At 57.5% G+C, this 20159-nt stretch overlaps 1 protein-coding gene across 2 annotated transcripts in view; it reads right to left on the bottom strand.

The window, feature by feature from the left end:
* Positions 1-20159, bottom strand: part of MST1R (macrophage stimulating 1 receptor) — a 46961-nt gene that overhangs the window by 15596 nt on the left and 11206 nt on the right. For both annotated transcript variants that reach the window (XM_073352617.2, XM_073352616.2), the window contains exons 3-8: positions 9876-10064; positions 9203-9328; positions 8681-8851; positions 2633-2811; positions 1567-1744; positions 750-895 (exon numbers count right to left, since the gene is read on the bottom strand). In XM_073352617.2, coding sequence (XP_073208718.1) covers positions 750-895; positions 1567-1744; positions 2633-2811; positions 8681-8851; positions 9203-9328; positions 9876-10064 — 989 coding nt within the window. The remainder of the gene's footprint in view (positions 1-749; positions 896-1566; positions 1745-2632; positions 2812-8680; positions 8852-9202; positions 9329-9875; positions 10065-20159) is intronic.

Below are 20159 nucleotides of genomic sequence, written 5' to 3'. Positions count from 1 at the left end.
CAGTGACCCGCCTGGACCAGCACAGCCAACACCCCCACACTGGCCATCCCGTGGCTGGAAGCGGGCCCGGCCCCATCCGTGCCCCAACAGGCCTTGGCAGTCCTGGGCAGGAGCTCCCCCGCGAGAGCTCTGCCCCCCAGATGGACCCCGGGCACTGCAGACAGATGTGTGCTCTAACACACTGCAGAGGGTCCGTGGCACCAGACACCATCCAAAGGACCCCACATGGGTGTTTATGTATAAACATGACCTCCATGGAGCACACACACCCATACGGAACTGGCAGCACCCGGCCACACTAACCCAGCTGCTCAGCCACGCTGACCCGGCCACGCCACACCCAGCCACTCCCAGACACGCTGGCCCAGCCAGAGCGACCCAGCCACACCCGGTGACAATGACCCAGCCACACCGATCCAGCTGCATCCAGCCATGCCGACGCAGCCACACCAACCCAGCCACACCCGGACATGCCGACCTGGCCGCACCGGCCTGGCCACATTCGGCCATGCCAACCCAGCCCGTTCAGCCACACCTGGCCATGCTGACCCATGCCAACCAGAGCAACACCAGCTGAGTCCAATTCAGGCAAAGTAGCCCCCAGGCCATTCTGACCTAACCCTTCCCAGCTGGGCCACCCACCGTCTGGCTGTCGAACACAAAGGCTTTAGCTCCGCTGACCTAGAGCCAATGGCCCAAGCCCAGCCCCCCAAGCCAATGCAGCACTGAGAGCTCCATGCTTGCTGTACCTCTGCTGCCCCGCCACGGGGCACTCCACCCCAGCGAGCGTCACTCTCCAGCTGCTGCCCACGGTCAGGTTTCGGCCCCGGATGGAGAGCTGGGTCCCGCCGGCCAGCGGGCCATATGCAGGGTGGATGGCAGTGATGTTCGGCACCTGTGGAGCCACAGAGGGCACGGGGTCTTTACCAAGGGAAGTGGGGGGCAGGGCATCCCCAGAGGAGAACCTCTCCAGCATGCAGCCCGCCAGCCAGACACCTCCCTGCCAGACACAAAGCACAGCCCAGGGAGAGGGCGAGCTCCTGGGGAGGGTCCTGCCCCTCTGACACAAAACGGGATGCCAGGGCAGGGCAGCCCATGGCTGCCGCAGTGGAGCTGTCTCCATTGCACATGCTGGGGCTGTCCAGCGGCTGCCATAGGAGCTCCATCAGGGAGGAAGCTGGCCGCAGGCTCAGCCTGGCCTCCAGAGAGGGAGCGGTGGTGATGAGATGCTGCAATGCCTGGCACCACTGATGCCCCCCCCAGTGCCCAGGGGTGCGCTGTGTACACTGGGGGGGGGGGGGGGGGAGAAGGTCCCAGCTGGGTACCTGGCCCTGCTTACAGAGGAGCCGGGCCCGACACATGATAAGAATGAGCCGCTGGCTGGAGAGCAGGCGGGGCACTCTGCCAACCCTGCTCTGGGGGCTGCCGTCCCCAGGGTCCCAGCTGGCACTGACGGGCAGCTTTCCCAGGCAGGCTCCATTGCTGACCCCTGGTTCCGGCTGCTGAGGCCAGCTCTCCTCTGGGGCTGTCCCTGCAGCTGGGTGGCGGGCAGGGGAAAGGACATACCACGAAGACGAAGCCACTGAGGGATGAGGAGCCACTGACATAGAAGGGCGGGTCCCTCGTCTGCTCCTCGATGGTGAGCTGAACCGTGACGGGCACCGCCACCGCCTGGGTGCTGTTCAGCTCCAGCTCACATACCAGCACGTCCACAGCGGCCTTGGTGCGGGGCAGCACGGGGGGCCTGCGGGACACAGCAGGAAGCACTGAGACACGGGGGCAGGCTCAACCCCCCACCCCAGCCAGAGAGGACAACAGCAGGGCCCAGGTGCCTCTGCTTCTCCTTCCGCACACCTCTCGTCTTCTATCCCCACCCGCAGAGCAGGGGCATCAGCTGGGGAGCCGCGGCTCCGAGAGGGAAAGTCACTGGACTCTGTCACCAAAACCACCCTGGCAATCGGTGAACACCTCTCGTACAAACCCCAGTGGGTGCCACCAGCTGCCCGTGCTCTAGGTCTGATGGCAAACCAGCTGGTGCCCCTCATTCCCAACCCACAGCCCCTCCTGCCCATAATACTCCAGCCCCCTGCTAAAAGGCCCAGTTGCTTGGGGCAGTGGCTGCATGACATGGGGCAGAACTCGCTGGGGTGGCAGCACTGGTGACTCGGGCCGTAGGGAAAGGCCAGTGGCTGCGTGCCTGGAGGAGCTGAGCCCAGCCTGCACTGCCAGCCCATTTCCACTCAAGAAAGCTGCCAGCTTCTGGCACCAGTACATGGAGGGGCCTCACCTGGGGAGATGTTGTGGCTCAAATGCAGACAGAGCAGGGGCTGGGTCATACTACAGAGAGAGGTCCACCGGGGGTGGCGGGCAAGGGGGAGAGGCAGCTGACCCAAGAACCACCCCATTCTGCCTTCCCCCTGCTACCTAAACTGGGGGAGGTAGGGGGTGTGTGCCCCAAGCACCCCGTATGCTGAATAGGGAAGGTGCCTCTTCCCCCTCCCCACCCATGTTCTGAGCTGCAGCTGGCCAGGAAGGAAGGCCCCATCCCCAGGCAAACCAGCAGGAGACACCTCTATCCCCAGGTCAGTGGCAGCCCCAACAGCAGACCCAGAGCCCCTCCGCCGCCCCCTACCTCCTGTCCAGGCTCTTCTCAGGCAGCACAGTGCAGGTCCTCTGCCCCACCGTCACCCAGTAGGTGCTGCTGGCCACGGGGGACCCAACGGCGGTGGCGAAGTGCGGGCGCGACTGGAAGCCCATCCCGCAGAGTGTCACCCGGGTGCGGCCATGCAAGGGGGCACTTCGGGGGTAGAACTGAGGGGAAACAAGACAGTGTCACATCCCCAGCCCACCCCAGTCCCCCCGACATCCCGGCTCTTCGCCCTTGGATCCCCAACAGCAGCACAGGGCTCTCCCACCCAGCCCATGGGCAGCAGGTGGGCAGCCCAGGTGGGGAAGGGAGGGTGCAGGCCAGAGGCTGGCCCTGTGACAAAGCCTCTTGGTGAGCCCTGGGCCATGGCAGGAGGCACATCCAATGGCAGGCTGAGGGGACCCCAGAGCACTGACAGGGCATGACTCCTTCGTGGGGGCGGGGGGCAGCAGTGGATGGCACTGGCTGCCGTGCCCACCCTCCCCCTTGTCCAAACCCAAGTGACGTCTCTGCGGCCACTGCAGCCAGTGCTGACGTGATGGACCCAGCGTGGCTCACACCCCCGGGACCAAACCAGCAGCCTCCAGAGCCCCAGGCAGAAGCTGCAACAGCGCAAGCTGAAGAGCTCCCCAGCACCGAGGGGACTTGTGATGGCCCCCATGCAGTGGGCTGTCCCTAGGGGGCCTCTAACAGCTCCCTGTCCCGCAGGCCGCCCTGAGGGGGCCCGTGACTGCTCCCCGACCGGCAGCACAACCCAAGGGGACCCATGACAGCTCTCTGCCCAGCTGGACACCCCAAGGAAACTCATGTCAGCTCCCCACCCAGCAGGACGCCCTGAGGGGGCCCATGGTAGCTCCCCAGCAGGCAGCAGTCCTCTGGAAGGGCAATGCTGGGAAAACAACCTCTTCCAGTACTGAGGTTTATAACTTCTTCTAATGCAACTTAGCAGCTGGGCATGAGGAGGAGATGTCTGCGAGTGCTGCACGGATTCCGGCCAAGTGAGGAGGGCTTTAAACTAGGTTCACTGGGGGAAGGAGACCAAAGCCCTGAGGTAAGTGGGGAAGTGGGATACCGGGAGGAAGCACGAGCAGAAGCGTGCAAGAGGGGAGGGCTCCTGCCTCATACGGAGAAAGAGGGACGATCAGCGAGTTATCTCAAGTGCCTATACACAAATGCAAGAAGCCTGGGAAACAAGCAGGGAGAACTGGAAGTCCTGGCACAGTCAAGCAATTATGATGTGATTGGAATAACCGAGGCTTGGTGGGATAACTCACATGACTGGAGTACTGTCATGGATGGATATAAACTGTTCAGGAAGGACAGGCAGGGCAGAGAAGGGGGGGGAGAGGGGGGAGTTGCATCGTACGTAAGAGAGCAGTATGGCTGCTCAGAGCTCCGGTATGAAACTGCAGAAAAACCTGAGAGTCTCTGGATTAAGCTTAGAAGTTTAGAAGAGTGAGCAACAAGGGTGATGTCGTGGTGGAAGTCTGCTATAGACCACCAGACCAGGGGGATGAGGTGGACGAGGCTTTCTTCCGGCAGCTAACGGAAGTTACTAGATCGCAGGCTCTGGTTCCTATGGGAGACTTCAATCTCCCTGATATCTGCTGGGAGAGCAATACAGCGGTGCACAGACAATCCAGGAAGTTTTTGGAAAGTGTAGGGGACAATTTCCTGGTGCAAGTGCTGGAGGAACCAACTAGGGGCAGAGCTCTTCTTGACTGGCTGCTCACAAACAGGGAAGAATTAGTAGGGGAAGCAAAAGTGGATGGGAATCTGGGAGGCAGTGACCATGAGATGGTCGAGTTCAGGATCCTGACACAGGGAAGAAAGGAGAGCAGCAGAATATGGACCCTGGACTTCAGAAAAGCAGACTTTGACTCCCTCAGGGAACTGACACGCAGGATCCCCTGGGAGAATGACATGAGGGAGAAAGGAGTCCAGGAGAGCTGGCTGTATTTTAAAGAATCCTTATTGAGGTTACAGGGACAAATCATCCCGATGTGTAGAAAGAATAGTAAATATGGCAGGCGACCAGCTTGGCTTAACAGTGAAATCCTTGCTGATCTTAAGCACAAAAAAGAAGCTTACAAGAAGTGGAAGATTGGACAAATGACCAGAGAAGAGTGTAAAAATATTGCTCAGACATGCAGGGGTGAAATCAGGAAGGCCAAATCACACCTGGAATTTCAGCTAGCAAGAGATGTTAAGAGTAACAAGAAGGGTTTATTCAGGTATGTTAGCAACAAGAAGTCAGTCAAGGAAAGTGTGGGCCCCTTACTGAATGAGGGAGGCATCTAGTGACAGAGGATGTGGAAAAAGCTAATGTACTCCATGCTTTTTTTGCCTCTGTCTTCACGAACAAGGTCAGCTCCCAGACTACTGCACTGGGCATGGGGAGGAGGTGACCAGCCCTCTGTGGAGAAAGAAGTGGTTCGGGACTATTTAGAAAAGCTGGACGAGCACAAGTCCATGGGGCCGGATGCGCTGCATCCAAGAGTGCTAAAGGAGATGGCGGATGTGATTGCAGAGCCATTGGCCATTATCTTTGAAAACTCATGGCGATCCAGGGACATCCCAGATGACTGAAAAAAGGCTAATGTAGTGCCCATCTTTAGAAAAGGGAAGAAGGAGGATCCAGGGAACTAAAGGCCAGTCAGCCTCACCTCAGTCCCTGGAAAAATCATGGAGCAGGTCCTCAAGGAATCAATTCTGAAGCACTTAGAGGAGAGGAAAGTGATCAGGAACAGTCAGCATGGATTCACCAAGGGAAAGTCATGCCTGACTAATCTAATTGCCTTCTATGACGAGATAACTGGCTCTGTGGATGAGGGGAAAGCAGTGGACGAGTTGTTCCTTGATTTTAGCAAAGCTTTTGACATGGTCTCCCACATTATTCTCGCCAGTAAGTTAAAGAAGTATGGGCTGGATGAATGGACTATAAGGTGGATAGGAAGTTGGCTAGATTGTCGGGCTCAACGGGTAGTGATCAATGGCGCCATGTCTAGATGGCAGCCGGTATCAAGTGGAGTGCCCCAAGGGTCGGTCCTGGGGCCGGTTTTGTTCAATATCTTCATAAATGATCTGAAGGATGGTGTGGATTGCACCCTCAGCAAGTTTGCAGATGACACTAAACTGGGAGGAGCGGTAGAAACTCTGGAGGGTAGGGATAGGATACAGAGGGACCTAGACGAATTAGAGGATTGGGCCAAAAGAAATCTGATGAGATTCAACAAGGACAAGTGCAGAGTCCTGCACTTAGGACGGAAGAATCCCATGCACTGCTACAGACTAGGGATCGAATGGCTAGGCAGCACTTATGCAGAAAAGGACCTAGGGATTACAGTGGACGAGAAGCTGGATATGAGTCAACAGTGTGCCCTTGTTGCCAAGAAGGCCAAAGGCATTTTGGGATGTAGAAGTAGGGGCATTGCCAGCAGATCAAGGGACGTGATTGTTCCCCTCTATTCAACATTGGTGAGGTCTCATCTGGAGTACTGTGTCCAGTTTTGGGCCCCACACTACAACAAGGATGTGGAAAAATTGGAAAAGGTCCAGCGGAGGGCAACAAAAATGATTAGGGGACTGGAACACATGACTTATGAGGAGAGGCTGAGGGAACTGGGGTTGTTTAGTCTGCAGAAGAGAAGAATGAGGGGGGATTTGATAGCTGCTTTCAACTACCTGAAAGGGGATTCCAAAGGGGATGGATCTAGACTGTTGTCAGTGATAGCAGATGACAGAACAAGGAGTAATGGTCTCAAGTTGCAGTGGGGGAGGTTTAGGTTGCATATTAGGAAAAACTTTTTCCCTAGGAGGGTGGTGAAACACTGGAATGGGTTACCTAGGGAGGTGGTGGAATCTCCTTCCTTAGAAGTTTTTAAGGTCAGGCTTGACAAAGCCCTGGCTGGGATGATTAAATTGGGGATTGGTCCTGCTTTGAGCAGGGGGTTGGACTAGATGACCTCCTGAGGTCCCTTCCAACCCTGATATTCTATGACCAGCCATCCAGGGGCTCAGATGAGGGGGAAAGGAGGCATTTCCCCATGTTAACAGAGAGATGTTTTTAAACCACTTGCTGCCATCCCATGGGTCACTCTGCTGGTGAGTTTGAGGCCTTTCCCTCCCTGCGTCTCTCTGCTCTGTTTTGACTGTGAGCTGATCAGGACAGCTATATGTTACCCTGGGTGTGTACAGTGCCAAGCACAATGGAGCCCTTATCCTCACATTCTGCAGCAATACTGAGCCCTCGGTGTAACCAGCCCTTGCTGGGGAGCTGGCCTTTGGCAAGGTTTGAGGGGAAGCTGAACTAACAAGGCTATGGCGATTGGAAAAACAATTCTGACGTATTAGCAGCTGCTTCTGAGCGTGCTTACCAGCTCCTCTGCCCTGTCTGAGTCTCTGCAGGAGGGAGGTGGTGGGAGAGGAAGTTTGTTGTTGCAGAGGACCACGTGTGGCCTCGCCTAGCAGTGGGGACCCCGGAAAACTGCCTGGAGATGGGGGACCCTAGCGACCAGTGACCTGGTGACCAGGAAGCCAAGCCCAGCTTGGCAGTCAGCCGGTTCTGGGCAGTGGGAGGACAAAGGGCTGAGGAGAGAGGACCCCGGTGACCTGACCCAGCAGTTTAGGCCAGTGGGCAACAAAGGATGGAAGATAGGAGCCCCAGGCACCTGTTTACCTGGGAGGGAAGACAAAGGACAGGGGAGCAGCTGTTGTGAGAGATGATATAGGATGATCGGCTGGAAGGAGGGGGCTTCTGGACTGGGGAGAGAGAGCAACCAGAGCCCACCTGGATGCAGGAGAGACCTAGATGTACGGTGCTGAGGGTTGCTAGGCCTGAGGGCCTAGAGAGTTTCCTGTGCTGTGTTCAGATGCTCAATAAACCCTCCTGTTTTTCGCTGGCTGAGAGTCACTCCAGTCTAGAGATCAGGTTGCATCATTCCCTCTGGGGGTCCAGAGCAAGTGGACTCCCTGAGGGGGCCCATGGCAAGAGTAGGCCCCCTCTTGCCTACTCAGAGAGGTGCGGTCAGAGAGGTGCGGTTCCGGGGGGCCTATGGCTTACCCCCCGAGAGAGAGCAGACCCCTGAGAAGGGCTGTTGCACTGAAGGCGGTTCCTTCCAGGGACTGTATGGAGCTGAGAAAGAGCACACGTCCTGAGAGTCTGTGACATAGGTCAGTTACCTTAGACCCGAATGAGAGGGCACATGAGAAATGGCAATAAAATATCGCCTGATCTAGGGAAGGGAGGACGGGGGCATCTGTTCTCCCTGTCTCATAGCACAAGGGCAGAGGACAAACAATGACATTAAAAAATGGGACATTCAAACCAATAAAAGGCAATACTTCTACACACCACATGTGGGCAGACTGTGGAACTCACTGCCACCAGAAGCTGCAGAGGCCAGGAACTCGACACAATGCAAAAAGGGATTGGATGTGGGCACGGACAACGAGAATAGCCAGAGCTGTCATAATTAATAACAAATCTGGCAGGATATTGAACCTTCTGCCTCAGAGCTTAAACCAACTTATTAGAGACCAAGAGGAGACCTGCCTGTGGAGGGCTGACACGTCTGAAACCTCAGTGCTGGCCCCTGGGAGGCTGGGCTGGACGGATCTCCACTCTGACCCAGTCTGGCAATGCCCATTTTCCTCTGATAGGCGACAAACCCTGCCCTCTCCCCCCAGCCTGGCACAAAGCCAGTCCCAGCCAAGAGCAGCTTGTCCCCTGCCAGCCCCTCTGGGGGGAGGGAAATGCCCAGGTTACTGCAGAGCTAGGAAAGTGGATCGGGGGTGAGCACAAAGGAAAGGCTGGATCAGCGCAGCAGCCAGGAGATACCACTCCCTCCAAGGCAGGGTCGGCAGCAGGTGGGTTTTGGGTCCGGGGCCCTAGGGGCTGCATGTAGCACGGGGACGTATCAAGCTGCACCGGAAAAAACGAAGTGCAAAGCGAGGGCCCCAGGCAGGGCAGGAGCCAGCACAGCGTCCAAGGAGGAACAGGAAGGACAGAGCAGGGGATGTTCAAGGGCCTACATCAGTGAGGACAGGAGGGCAGCTCTTCTCGGTCCATAGTGCCGCGCAGTCCTTCTGCCGAGTGCACGTGCCCCCGCACCAGCCGCACTGCATGAGGCGCTCCGCCCGCAGGCAGCGCTGGCATGTCAGAAAGTGGCGGCAGCCCGGGCCAGTGAGGGAAACTTGAGACACCTTCAGGAGAAAGGGAGAACATCAGTGCACAGGGCTGAGGCTCGCGGAGATCTCGGGGCAGCCGCAAAGCACCCGCGAACGGGGACCCCACACACCCCTCAGCACCAGGAGGGCAGGACACAGCCTTCCTGCAGTTGGCATGCCCTTGGGCACAGCCATTGCTGCCTCCCAGCCACAGGTGAGGGGCAGCAATGAACCCTGTGGCCCACCCAGCACATCTCCCCAAGACAGACCAGCTGGTGGCCCAGGGCTCCGACCCCATTTGGGGCCAGGGCAGAGAGTGGCTTCCCGACCCAGGCAAAGGGGGAGACCCCAGCCAGCGAGGTTGGGGTAAACACTCGCCTGTCTCACCTTGTTTCCAGTGGCGAAGAACAGAGAGTCCTCCAGCCGACCAACCTCCCGCAGCACCGGCAGCTCCTTGCCCAGGGAGAAATTAGCCAAGGTGACAGTGTAGGAGCTGGATCGCTGAAGCACCACCTGAGGGGGGACAGTGACCGCATTCAGAGAGCTAGCAACTCCAGGGAAAGCCGGGGGCATGGCCCAGCCGACCCCCGCAGGAGGAGAGCAGCACTGCCCTTGGTGGGGACCGTGCCCCGGCCCTCTGCAATCCCAGGGAAGTGGGGGTCTACGGTGTCCGCACAGTCCTCCAGTGCTGCCCAGGCCCAGCCAGTGGCCTGACCACACGGCTGGATGGAGGCAGCTGCCTCCTCCAGGCCCAGCCAGTGGCACGGATAGGCTACAGTAGTGGCAGCAATAGCACCAGGGCAAGGAATGGAGGTGCTTTGGATTGGGCACAGTCCAGTCAGCCTCACGGGTCATTGTAACTGGCAGTCAGCCACAGAGCCCCAAGTCCAGGCACGATTCACCCCATTTCATCCGGCCCATGTCAGTTCCACAGGATGGACGCCCTGTGTGGGCTTTGGAAACCGTTGGAGCAACCCAGGGCACGTCGCCCCCTGCTGGAGGGGCTGGCATTGCAGCCCCCCTGGGAATGGAGACGGCACAGCTGCGGAGCCAAGTCTACCTGCATGATGCGCCCCTCCGCCGTGCCCAGGTGGGCGACCGTCACATTGCCCTGGGCCTCCACGAAGATGGAGGTGAGCAGAACTCCGACCATGTGCCCATTGAACAGATCCACCTTGTAGGGGGCCGTGGTGACCAGGGTGGGCTTGTTCCAGCAACTGGTATCCACCACCGGAGACGAGAGGTTCACCTGGGACATCACACAGTATTAGCTCCCTGCAGCACCTCCCCCGCCCCCCCGCCCCCCCGTCTTCCTCCCCCCACGGCTGCCCGGTGTCACACATGGACCTGCCAGTGCTCCCACTGCATCTGGGGCCGCTGCCCCCGTCCTGCCACTCGCTGCTCCCTCTGCCAGCCACCCATGAGGAGGGAGCAGCTGGGGGGAAAGGGGACAAAGCGGACAGGGAACCCACTGCTGGCCCCAGCCTCTTCCAGCTACCCCCTGCCCGGCTTCCTCCCACCACCACCAGTAGTCAGCTCCAGATTCCCACCCATACACCCCAACCCCCAGGTACCACCCAGCCCCCCAGTACCATCTATACACCCCCAACCCCCCAGCACCCACCCATACACCCCCTGAACCCCAGTACCACCCAGCCCCCCAGCACCCACCCATACACACCAATCCCCCAACATCCTAGTACCACCCATATACCCCCAACTCCCCAGTACCACTCAACCCCTCCATACACTCCCGTGCACCCCCTGCACCACCCAGTCCTCCAGTACCCATCTATACATCCCCCAACTCCACAGCACCCATCCATACACCCCCCCCTAACCTCCATCCTCACCCCTATACATCCCACCTTCCACTACGGGGTGCATTGCCCAGGAGCTGAAGTTGATACAATCGACAAATACAAAATGAACTAAGTAACTGATTGGCCCAGAACATCCCCCATGGAGCTACACAGAACTTGGCACCTGCGGGTGTGGGTAGCCTTTGGACTTGGCACTGGCTGGGCGAAGAGCAGGGGATTCCCCTGATCTCCAGCCTCCATTTCTGCAGAAGCCTGGGCCAGCTGGGGATCACCAGCAGCTAGGGAGACCTGGCCACAGGTCCAGCTGTTAAGCTGAGGACAAGAGATCCTGCAAGGGAACAGATACTGCTGGCAGCTGCAGGGGAAGCAGCAGCTGCTGGGCATTTGGATGAACGTTGTGGCGGCGGCTCCTGGGCAATTTTAGAGCCGTTTCCCCTGCAGGGAAGTCTCTCTTGGGATAACAGGCAAACTCCCTGCCTTGATCCCAGAGTTTCCCAGCCCGGGAAACTTGTGACACACACACTGCTGGATGGAGACCTCCTGCCCTGGGCCCTGCAGCCAGCGAACCGAACCTGAGCTGCCAGCACCAAGGGCTCCCAAAGGAAGCTGATGATCAGGGCGTAGGACGGACAGGGAGGAGTAGGACAAATGTCCTCAACGTTCTGGGTCACATAGCAGCGCCCTCGGAAACCCGTCTCCATCGCCTGGCCCAGAGCCACATCCATGGGCCTGGCACGGATGGCCCCACAGGGAGGCTCCATGGGATCTGATGCAGGCCATCCCTGGGGGTGAGGCCACTACTGCTAGGGCCCTGCTAGCTAGTCATCCCAGGGGCAGGAGGGACCGCTGGCTCCAGCACTACCTCAGCAGGTAGGTCAGAACACACCGGTGAAGATTACAATCGGAGCAGGGTGGCACATTAAGCCTGTGACGGGACATTCAGGACCGGGGTCATAGGAAGCAAAGCCCCCTCTGGTTACAGCCAGAGGTCCCGGAGATGAGGACGCAGTGCTTCTGTCCTGCCTCGCGTTGGCTGTGTACCATTTGCTATCCCGCTGTAGAGTCCTCGGACAGCTCCTAACTTTAGGCCTGTTTGCCTCTCGCTTGCGTGACTCAGCTGTCTTGCCCTGGAGTCATAACACCCACCCCTTCCTCCATGCGCATTAGCACTCGACCCGGCGGGAGCAGGCAGCCCAATTTCCCTGCCTTTGGGACTCGCACAGCTCCAGGCAGCTGCTACAGAAGAGGAGGGCAACCGACTGTAAGCAGAGCGTGAGCTCATGCCAGGCGCTTTTGGGAAATGGACGAGACATCTGGCAAGAGCTCAGACTCAGTGTCCTCCCACTCCCGAAGCAGGGGCTTGAGGCAAAGGGCTTGGCCTGACCCTGCAATGCACAATAGTGGAAGGAAGGAGACGAAGCTGGACCGAAAGGCCACAGCAGCCTCTGTGTCTGTGGAGGGAGGATTTTCCGTCACACTCCCAGGAAACGTGGTGGGTTCCCATTCCCTCCAGGGCAGAACTCCCAGGAGATGAAACCGGGGAAGGGCAAGGAATCCAGCTGAGATCAGAGCTCGGTACACAGCCTCAGGCAGGGCTACTCTTAAAAATCCGATTGTCCCAGCAACGGCACTTGGCTGGGAAAACGTCACCCCAAGCACTGTAGTTTTGCTGGCCTAACCCCCAGTGCAGACACAACTAGGCCAACAGAATTCTCCCTTTACCTAGTTACCACCTCTCGGAGAGCTGGATTCACTCCAGCCATGGGAAAACCCCTTAGCTGGCATAGGAAGTGTCTAGGCTGCAGCTCTACCGGGGCACAGCCGCAGCACTGTAGCTGTGCGGCTGCAGACACATTCCGGCCCACCCCTCTCCTCTACCCAGTCACGGGGCAAAGGGCTGCCCTGCTGCGCCCTATCCCAGACAGCCTCCACCTCACCTCATCACCCCCCTCCACGCCCCAGCCACCCGCGGCATTTCACAGCCTCCAGCGGCTGAAGTTCACCGCCTCTGATTCTTCCGGCACGGGGAGCTTCCCCTGCACATCTGCACCTGCCTAGACAAAATCTAGCTGTGCTGTGTGTCTGCCAGTAGCAGAGTCCCACTGGGGGGAGCAGTAAGAGCACGGCTGCAGGAGGGGCTCCCGACAGGACTCTAGTCGCCAGCACTTCCCATCTTCGCAGCGCAGCACACGACAAACCATGGCACAGGAACACCAGGGAGGTTACACAGCCCGGCCCTCAGACATTAGGAAACAGGACATTAAAGGGCGCCCGTGGACCTTGAATTCGGCCCCTGGAGTGATTGCATTACGGTGCAGTCTTTAATTACAGGACCACCGTCCGGCTTCCCCACGGGTGAGCATATCACGGCTGTGCCCTAACGCACGTACACAAGGGGCCAAAGGCTTTCAGATGGGTCACCAGCAGGGTTGGGACTGTGAGACGCACTGCACAGACCTCTGCCCCTGGAGCTACCCACATCAGTAGTACGTTGTCATCCTCTCCCGGGTCAGGAAGATGAGACGCACGCTTTGCTGGGGGCTCCCAGTTAGCTGCTGGTGGTAGAGGAATGGTGAGATGCAGGGATCTCTCCTTCCATTCCTGGGCTCGGAAGGGAGCCCAGACATTTCTGACATTTTTCCCAAGCTGTCCCATCCGCTCCAACCTGTCCCAGTCCTGTCTCTTCCCCACCCCGGCTCCTTGCCTACCCAGGCTGTCTCCAGTCCTCAGGCTTCTCATCCCAGTCCCTGTCTCCTTGTCCAGCCAGTCCCAGTCCCTCCTCCAGCTATTTGTCCAATCTGTCTGTCTCCTATCCCCAGGGCTGGTGCCCTAGATCCTTTCCCAGGCTCCTCAGCTAACCTGTCTCCAATGAATCCCCTCGCCAGCCCCATGGCCCAGTCTCTTGGCCTAGCCAGTCCCAGTTCTCCTCTTGTACCTAGCTCCTTGTCAGATCTGTCTCTATCCCACCCTCCATTCTCCTTGTCCAACCAGCCCGAATCCTCCAGACCCTCATGTGACCCGAATGCTTCCCTCAGTGGCTCTCAGTACTCATCTCCTTGCCCAAGCAGTCTCAGTCTCCCCACCCCAGCTCTCAGCCCCAGTCTCCCCCACACGCATTCCAGGCCCAGTCTCCCCACGCTAGTCTCATACTCCTGGTCCCAGGTTACTCCTTCCCCTACTTCCCAGGACTGGCTCTTGCCTCTCTGCATTCATCTCAGCTTCCTGCTCCCCAGGACCTGGTTGCCGGCACGGGGGCTCTGAGAGCGCCCGAGAGCCCAACTCCTGCCCTCGATCCCTGTGCCCGGCTGGGGCCAGGAACAGCTCTGCCCACCCCCTGTAGCCTGGGCTGGAGCATCAGATGCTCAGTAGGAAGGTGGCTGCGCAGACTGGGAGCTCTGGGGCGATGGAGCATGCTCAGTGAGGGAGAATCTCTGGCCACCACTGCGGAAGTCTTCACTGAGCATGTGTGAACTGTAATGTTAAAACTCTTTGAACTTAGCCAAGTGTGGGAGGATTTTCCTGGGGACAACAAAAGGCACCTCCCTGACACAGGCGACCCTGTGTCACATCCCTGCTCCAAAGCATGGGGCCACTAGATCTGGCCATGCAAAAGGTCGCATGCAAAACCTCAACCTGACCACATAGAAACAGGGGCTGCTCCAGCTACAAGCAAACTAGCCAGCTGCCTAGGATTTCTGGGAGACACACCGCGGACCCATCTACTGGGGGAGGGAGGAAGGAGGTGAGCTGCAGAGCACTAACAGCCCCGTGGAGACCCTGATGTGTTAATACACAATTCACAACCCCCACAAACTGCTCCATGGTGGAGTGCAGACAAGCCCTATGGGGGATGGGGCAGGAAGACCCCTGGCACAATGGCCATAGACAGCGAGGGGAGAGGCCTGGTCCCTCCAGTGGGAGGAGAGGGGAGGCCCTGGAGAGTGCAGTTTCTCCCGTGGGAGGAGAAGGGGGGAGATCCTGGCCGCCCTCTTTAAATGCCACTCCGCCGCCCCTGGGCAACACAGCATGTATTTCCCCAGCCTCGTTCTTGGAAACAGCTTGATCATTTTGGCTGGAAATTCCCAACAAAATTCAGGCTGCGGAAGACACAGGGCATGGAAAATTAAGCCCAAACGGTTAAAATTTGGCAAAGTTATAAGTAACTGACAATGGGGTCTTATAATAGGAAATGCTGGGTAGCCTTCCCAATAGGCCAGACTGCCAGCCCCGGCTCTGAGCACTGGGGTCGCAGAACAACGTCCCTCCCCTGCTGCCAGCCCTGGCTCTGAGCACTGGTTGCAGAGCCACGTCCATCCCATGCTGCCTGCCCCCAGACCAGCTCCCAAGCATGACAAGGATCAGTCCCAGGAACGCACATGGAGACCACAGCAACCCTCCAGATCAGCCACACCACACAACCCCTGGGGCTGCACCATACCAGCTTCCATGGAGACACCGCCCAGCCCTAAGCTAAAGACCAACCAAGACGACCCGTCTCGAGCTGCTCGGCGTGTGGGACCGACAGCACCACACAGCTCCTGACCCGGCAGCTCCACAGCTTAGATCAGGACCCTGTGTTTTTAAATCTGGCGCAGTCAGCTGTGGGGTGACTTAGGCCTCACCTTTCTTCTCTGGCAAGCCTGAGGAATGTACACAAACCCCCCGGCAGTGTCCCACACCCACACGGAAGCCTCTCCACTGCCTGGGGCCCTGGAAGCGAATCCATGATGGGGCTTGGCCTGGAATCCAGGAGACTGGCTTGCGCGCACGCACACACACACACGCGCACCCTTCCCAAGCCCAAGGTCACCTGACACCACTGAACATTTCCTCCTGGGGCTCCAAGGAGAACAAAGCCATTCTCACTGCCATAGCCCCATGGCTCTGAAACAGCCTCCCGACACTTAGCACCTGTGCAAGCCGGAGCGCTATGGATAGACTGATCTCCCCGAGCTGCCCCAGCACCACGCCAGACATGGGTATCAGCTCCGGGTGAGGGAGAAGAGCAGCACACTGCCTAGGGAGGAACCTGGAGAGGGTTAGGAATTCTGCAGGGGAGAGAAAGGGTGCCAAGAAGCGCCTGGCACCAGGGAACAGGAAAGGGGGAGCTGGCCTGGATCCTGCCAAAGCAGAGTGTCCGCTGTATGCGCACACATGAAATCAGAACTGGCCTATGTTGTCTCACTGTCAGCATGCAGGTGTCACCCCAGGAGAACCACCGTACTGGACATAGTCAGAGGCGATGCTGGGGCAGCCTCCTCTGGGGGGCACTCATTCCCCAGAACCTGACTCCTTGCGAAAATTTCCCCCCCAGGTGGGTCAGAAATAAGCCACGCCCTGGCTCTGCAGCCGGGAAGCATCGTGCCAGCTGCTCACCACCAGCCCTGGCGTGTAGTCGAGCGAAGCATGCTAGAAACAGCAGCGTCGTCACAGCAGTGTGAGCATTGGGCCGGGCACCCCAGTACGATCTCATCCAAGACCCTAAGTACATACTCGAAAGGGTGGCCTGTCCCACTGTCCATGCTGCAGCAACTACACTGCTGTTTTTAGCCCACTAGCGCAATCAGAGCCAGCATGGGTCTGTCTCCTGGGATTGGAAATCTCACCTCCAGCCCCAGCATAGAGACACCCTCAGTGTGAGAATTAATCAGGTTTCAGCGGATGGTACATTCTGTTTCTGTCAGACTGCCAGGAAACCCAGATGGGCTGAAACCTCATTGAATTGGGCCCTGGACTTGTACAAGGCACTTGCTGCCCAGTGCACTCAGATGACAACATGCCGCCCTCCAGAGAAGATCCCAAGGTTTCAAAGGGTTGGGCTCAGCTGCATTTGTGTCACACAAGTTCCACTGTCTAGCTCCATCGCAGCAGCCCCAGGGGTGGTCTCCCCATACAGCAGTGCCATGGGATGGCTAGTGAGAGTTGTCCTGGCCACAGAATGCTGAATGCACATGGCATGGTCCCGGGCTGAGCTCCAAGTCAAGACCCCTGCACAGCACCATCATTGCAGTCAGGGGATCTGTTCCATGCTCTCGGCCCTTCCCCATCAGCAGCTCCGGGTGCCCCAGATCTGCAGCACAGAGATGGGATTGCTGCGACATGCTACCCAGTGAGGGTAGCAGCTACCGAGGAAGGAGAACATAGCCACAAGGCACCTTCACCCTGGGGGCCTGCACTCAGCCACTCTCACAAGGAGGGGCCTGCAGGTTCCACGCCACACGCTACTCCCAGCTCCAAAGTCAGGGTCAGTCAGTACCCGGGCATGGGGGCAGCAGGACACAGCCTGCAAACTGACCTCTGCACCATCTCTGAGACAGAGCTGGGAAGGGCCAGAGGCAACAGGGGTAAAGAGGTTGCAACGCTGGCAGACCACAGGGTGGAGCATCCCAGACCCAACACAAAATCCACACCTGCCAACACAACCCAAAACGTGGAAGCTTTTTACTGCCAATGAACAGAACTGAAAATAGCCTCCCAGCCCACCAAGGCGAGCCCAGAGACTTCCCATCCCCAGGCCTCACCCCAGTGCGGTGTGGCTTAGGGCATGTTTAATGCTCTGGGGTCACATCCACAGGGACCAGCGCTGGGCAGCTCTCTCAGCTCTCCTATTAAATATTAACATTAACCAGCCCCTGGGGAGTTGTTCCTTCCATTGCTTAGGAGCAGCTGGGCTAGGAATGGAGCATGGGACACGCCCACCCAACCTGGAACTCTAGGCAGGGAATGTAAGCAAGCTGCAGCCAGTTAGCTGAATGCTAGCACAGGCCAGATCCCTAACCACAGCTCCAGGAGAGCACTGATGTGGGTTGTCTGAGACACGCCCGCAGGGCTGGGGCACAGCATGGTGAAACTCAGGGCTCGCCCTCCCTGGCTGTATCTCCCTAGAAAAGCTGGCACTAATTCCCCTCGTATTTCTGTACCTACAAACACAATCTCCAGGGTGCTCCCCTCCCCAACCCTCCTTGCAGCCCCAATTCCCCTGCTGCCTGAAACCCCGCAGACAGAAGATCTCTGAGGCCCTGATTGCAGAATGTGATTATGCTGCACCCAGCAGCGATATGGCCTTGCGGCGGGCAGAACATGGGGGTATTTGAGCTCTCTGAGGATCTAGAGGAGTGGGTCAGATTACAGGGCAATTAGCAGCCGCAAGCGGAACCCTAAATCAGAAGCACCTCTCGCACCTGTGTGCGCTCAGCCTACAGCTAGGAGAGCCCCAGACCTGGCACTGTTGTCCCTGACTTAACAAGGCCAATGCACCAAACACAAGGTTACAAATCCCCTGTGACTAACTGTGCCAAGTGTCGCCCGGTGCACCTGCTGAGAGGCCTGCGGTAGGAACATCCAGATGGGGCAGTTCCCAGGTGCAGCGGTGAGAGCTAATCAGAGACAGCAAACATGCAGCAGGCTACACACCCTGTCTGCGTCTGCACGGGGTGAGTTGCAGGCAACCGGCCTCTCTCCATGCCTGCTCTGTCCCTGCTCCCTGGAGCTCAGCACTGGCTCGATCCTGGGTTTTCATATCCCGCAGCTCACTCTCCGAGTGGCTTAGGACACTGCCACCAGTCTGCAAGGATGGTGCCGATGCCCCCAGTGCTGCAGCAACAGAGCATGGTGATGCCAGGCAGTACCGCCAAGAAGTGCAAGTGCAGTCAGGCCAGAGAGGCATTACATGGGTAGGGAGCCACCATTTGCACTGCCCCCTCCCCGTCCTAGCCACTGTGGCAGTGCTGAGGCCCCTGGCCACACGCCAGCACTTGTTACCTTCCCCCATGGTACAGCCTCCTTGGGCATGTCTGGCAGAGCCCTAGCCATTCTTGTTCATCCTGCACTGGACAGGAGACAGCTTCTCTCTCTGAGCCACAGGCCCAGACACTTCCCTGCACCCCCACTAGGGAATCGATTTTCCCCTCAGGCCATAGCAAAGGCTGAACCGAAGATCCCAGCTGGGAGTGTGAAGATCCAGGCCAAGCCAGAAATGCAGCGACGGGCCAGCTGGGAACTGACCCTGATGGAGTCGCTGGGGAGAATTGAGTGTCCTACTCTGGGGAGCTTGCTTTTCCCCTTACTCTGGGCTTGCCTTGATCGCCAGCCCCTCCATGCAGCCCAGCTCTCTACCAAGCCTTTGGGAGGCCAGGTTCTGCCCCGCCCCCCGGCAGCTGGACGACTCACTGCCTCTCTTCAGTCATCTGCTTGTTTCCTAACAGGGAGAGAGAGGAGATTTAGGGATCAGGACGATGACAAGCTAATGGCGTGAGCCACCTGCCTCCTGCACTCAGCTCTGCTGGCACTGCTCAGTCCTGACCTGCAGCCCCACTGCTGCCCCAGCCAAGGTCAGAGATGGGATAATGCTGATGGTGCCCTGCCCACTCCTCGACCTGGGACAGGGCTTGGGTTCGGTTTGAGACACAGGCAGCCCACTGAAGCATGGCTGGATCTGAGAGAGTGCTGGGGCTCCAAAGATCAACCCAAGGGCTGGAGTCACTATTCCATTTGGGAGTGCCACCTCAGGAGAGAGGGAGTAGGAGAGCTGGGTGTAGGTCTGAGATTTGACCAACGTACATGGCAGAGGGGCATTGCTGGCACATGATGGCATATATCACATTGGTAGATGTGCAGGTGAACGAGCCTCTGATGGTGTGGCTGATGTGATTAGGCCCTATGATGGTGTTTCCTGAATAGATATGTGGACACAATTGGCAACGGGCTTTGTTGCAAGGATAGGTTCCTGGTTTAGTGGTTCTGTTGTGTATATGCCATCATGTGCCAGCAATGCCCCTCTGCCATGTACATTGGTCAAACTGAACAGTCTCTACGTAAAAGAATAAATGGACACAAATCAGACGTCAAGAATTATAACATTCAAAAACCAGTTGGAGAACACTTCAATCTCTCTGGTCACTCAATTATAGACCTAAAAGTGGCAATACTTCAACAAAAAAAATTTCAGAAACAGACTCCAACGAGAGACTGCTGAATTGGAATTAATTTGCAAACTGGACACAATTAACTTAGGCTTGAATAGAAACTGGGAGTGAATGGGTCATTACACAAAGTAAAACTATATCCCCATGTTTGTCCCCCCCATCCCCCCCACTGTTCCTCAGACCTTCTTGTCAACTGCTGGAAATGGCCCACCTTGATTATCACTACAAAAGGTCCCACCCACTCCCCCACCCCGCTCTCCTCCTGGTAACAGCTCACCTTAAGTGATCACTCTGGTTACAGTGTGAATGGTAACACCCATTGTTTTATGTTTTCTATGTATATAAATCTCCCCACTGTATTTTCCACTGAATGCATCCGATGAAGTGAGCTGTAGCTCACGAAAGCTTATGCTCAAATAAATTTGTTAGCTCTAAGGTGCCACAAGTACTCCTTTTCTTTTTACAGAAAATCTTAAGTTACAATTTGGGCATGAGAGATAAAATATAAAGAGTTGAGCAGGGAGGAGAAAACATAGGTGCCAGTGCATGATTGGTTAAATGTTGTTACCTAGAAGTACTGAGTTAAAGGAGGTAGCT

Source organism: Lepidochelys kempii, chromosome 7, assembly GCF_965140285.1.
Source record: "Lepidochelys kempii isolate rLepKem1 chromosome 7, rLepKem1.hap1, whole genome shotgun sequence".
NCBI classification, from domain to species: Eukaryota; Metazoa; Chordata; order Testudines; family Cheloniidae; genus Lepidochelys; species Lepidochelys kempii.
Note: the sequence above shows the minus strand (reverse complement) of the source record. Positions and strands in the feature narration are given on the sequence as shown.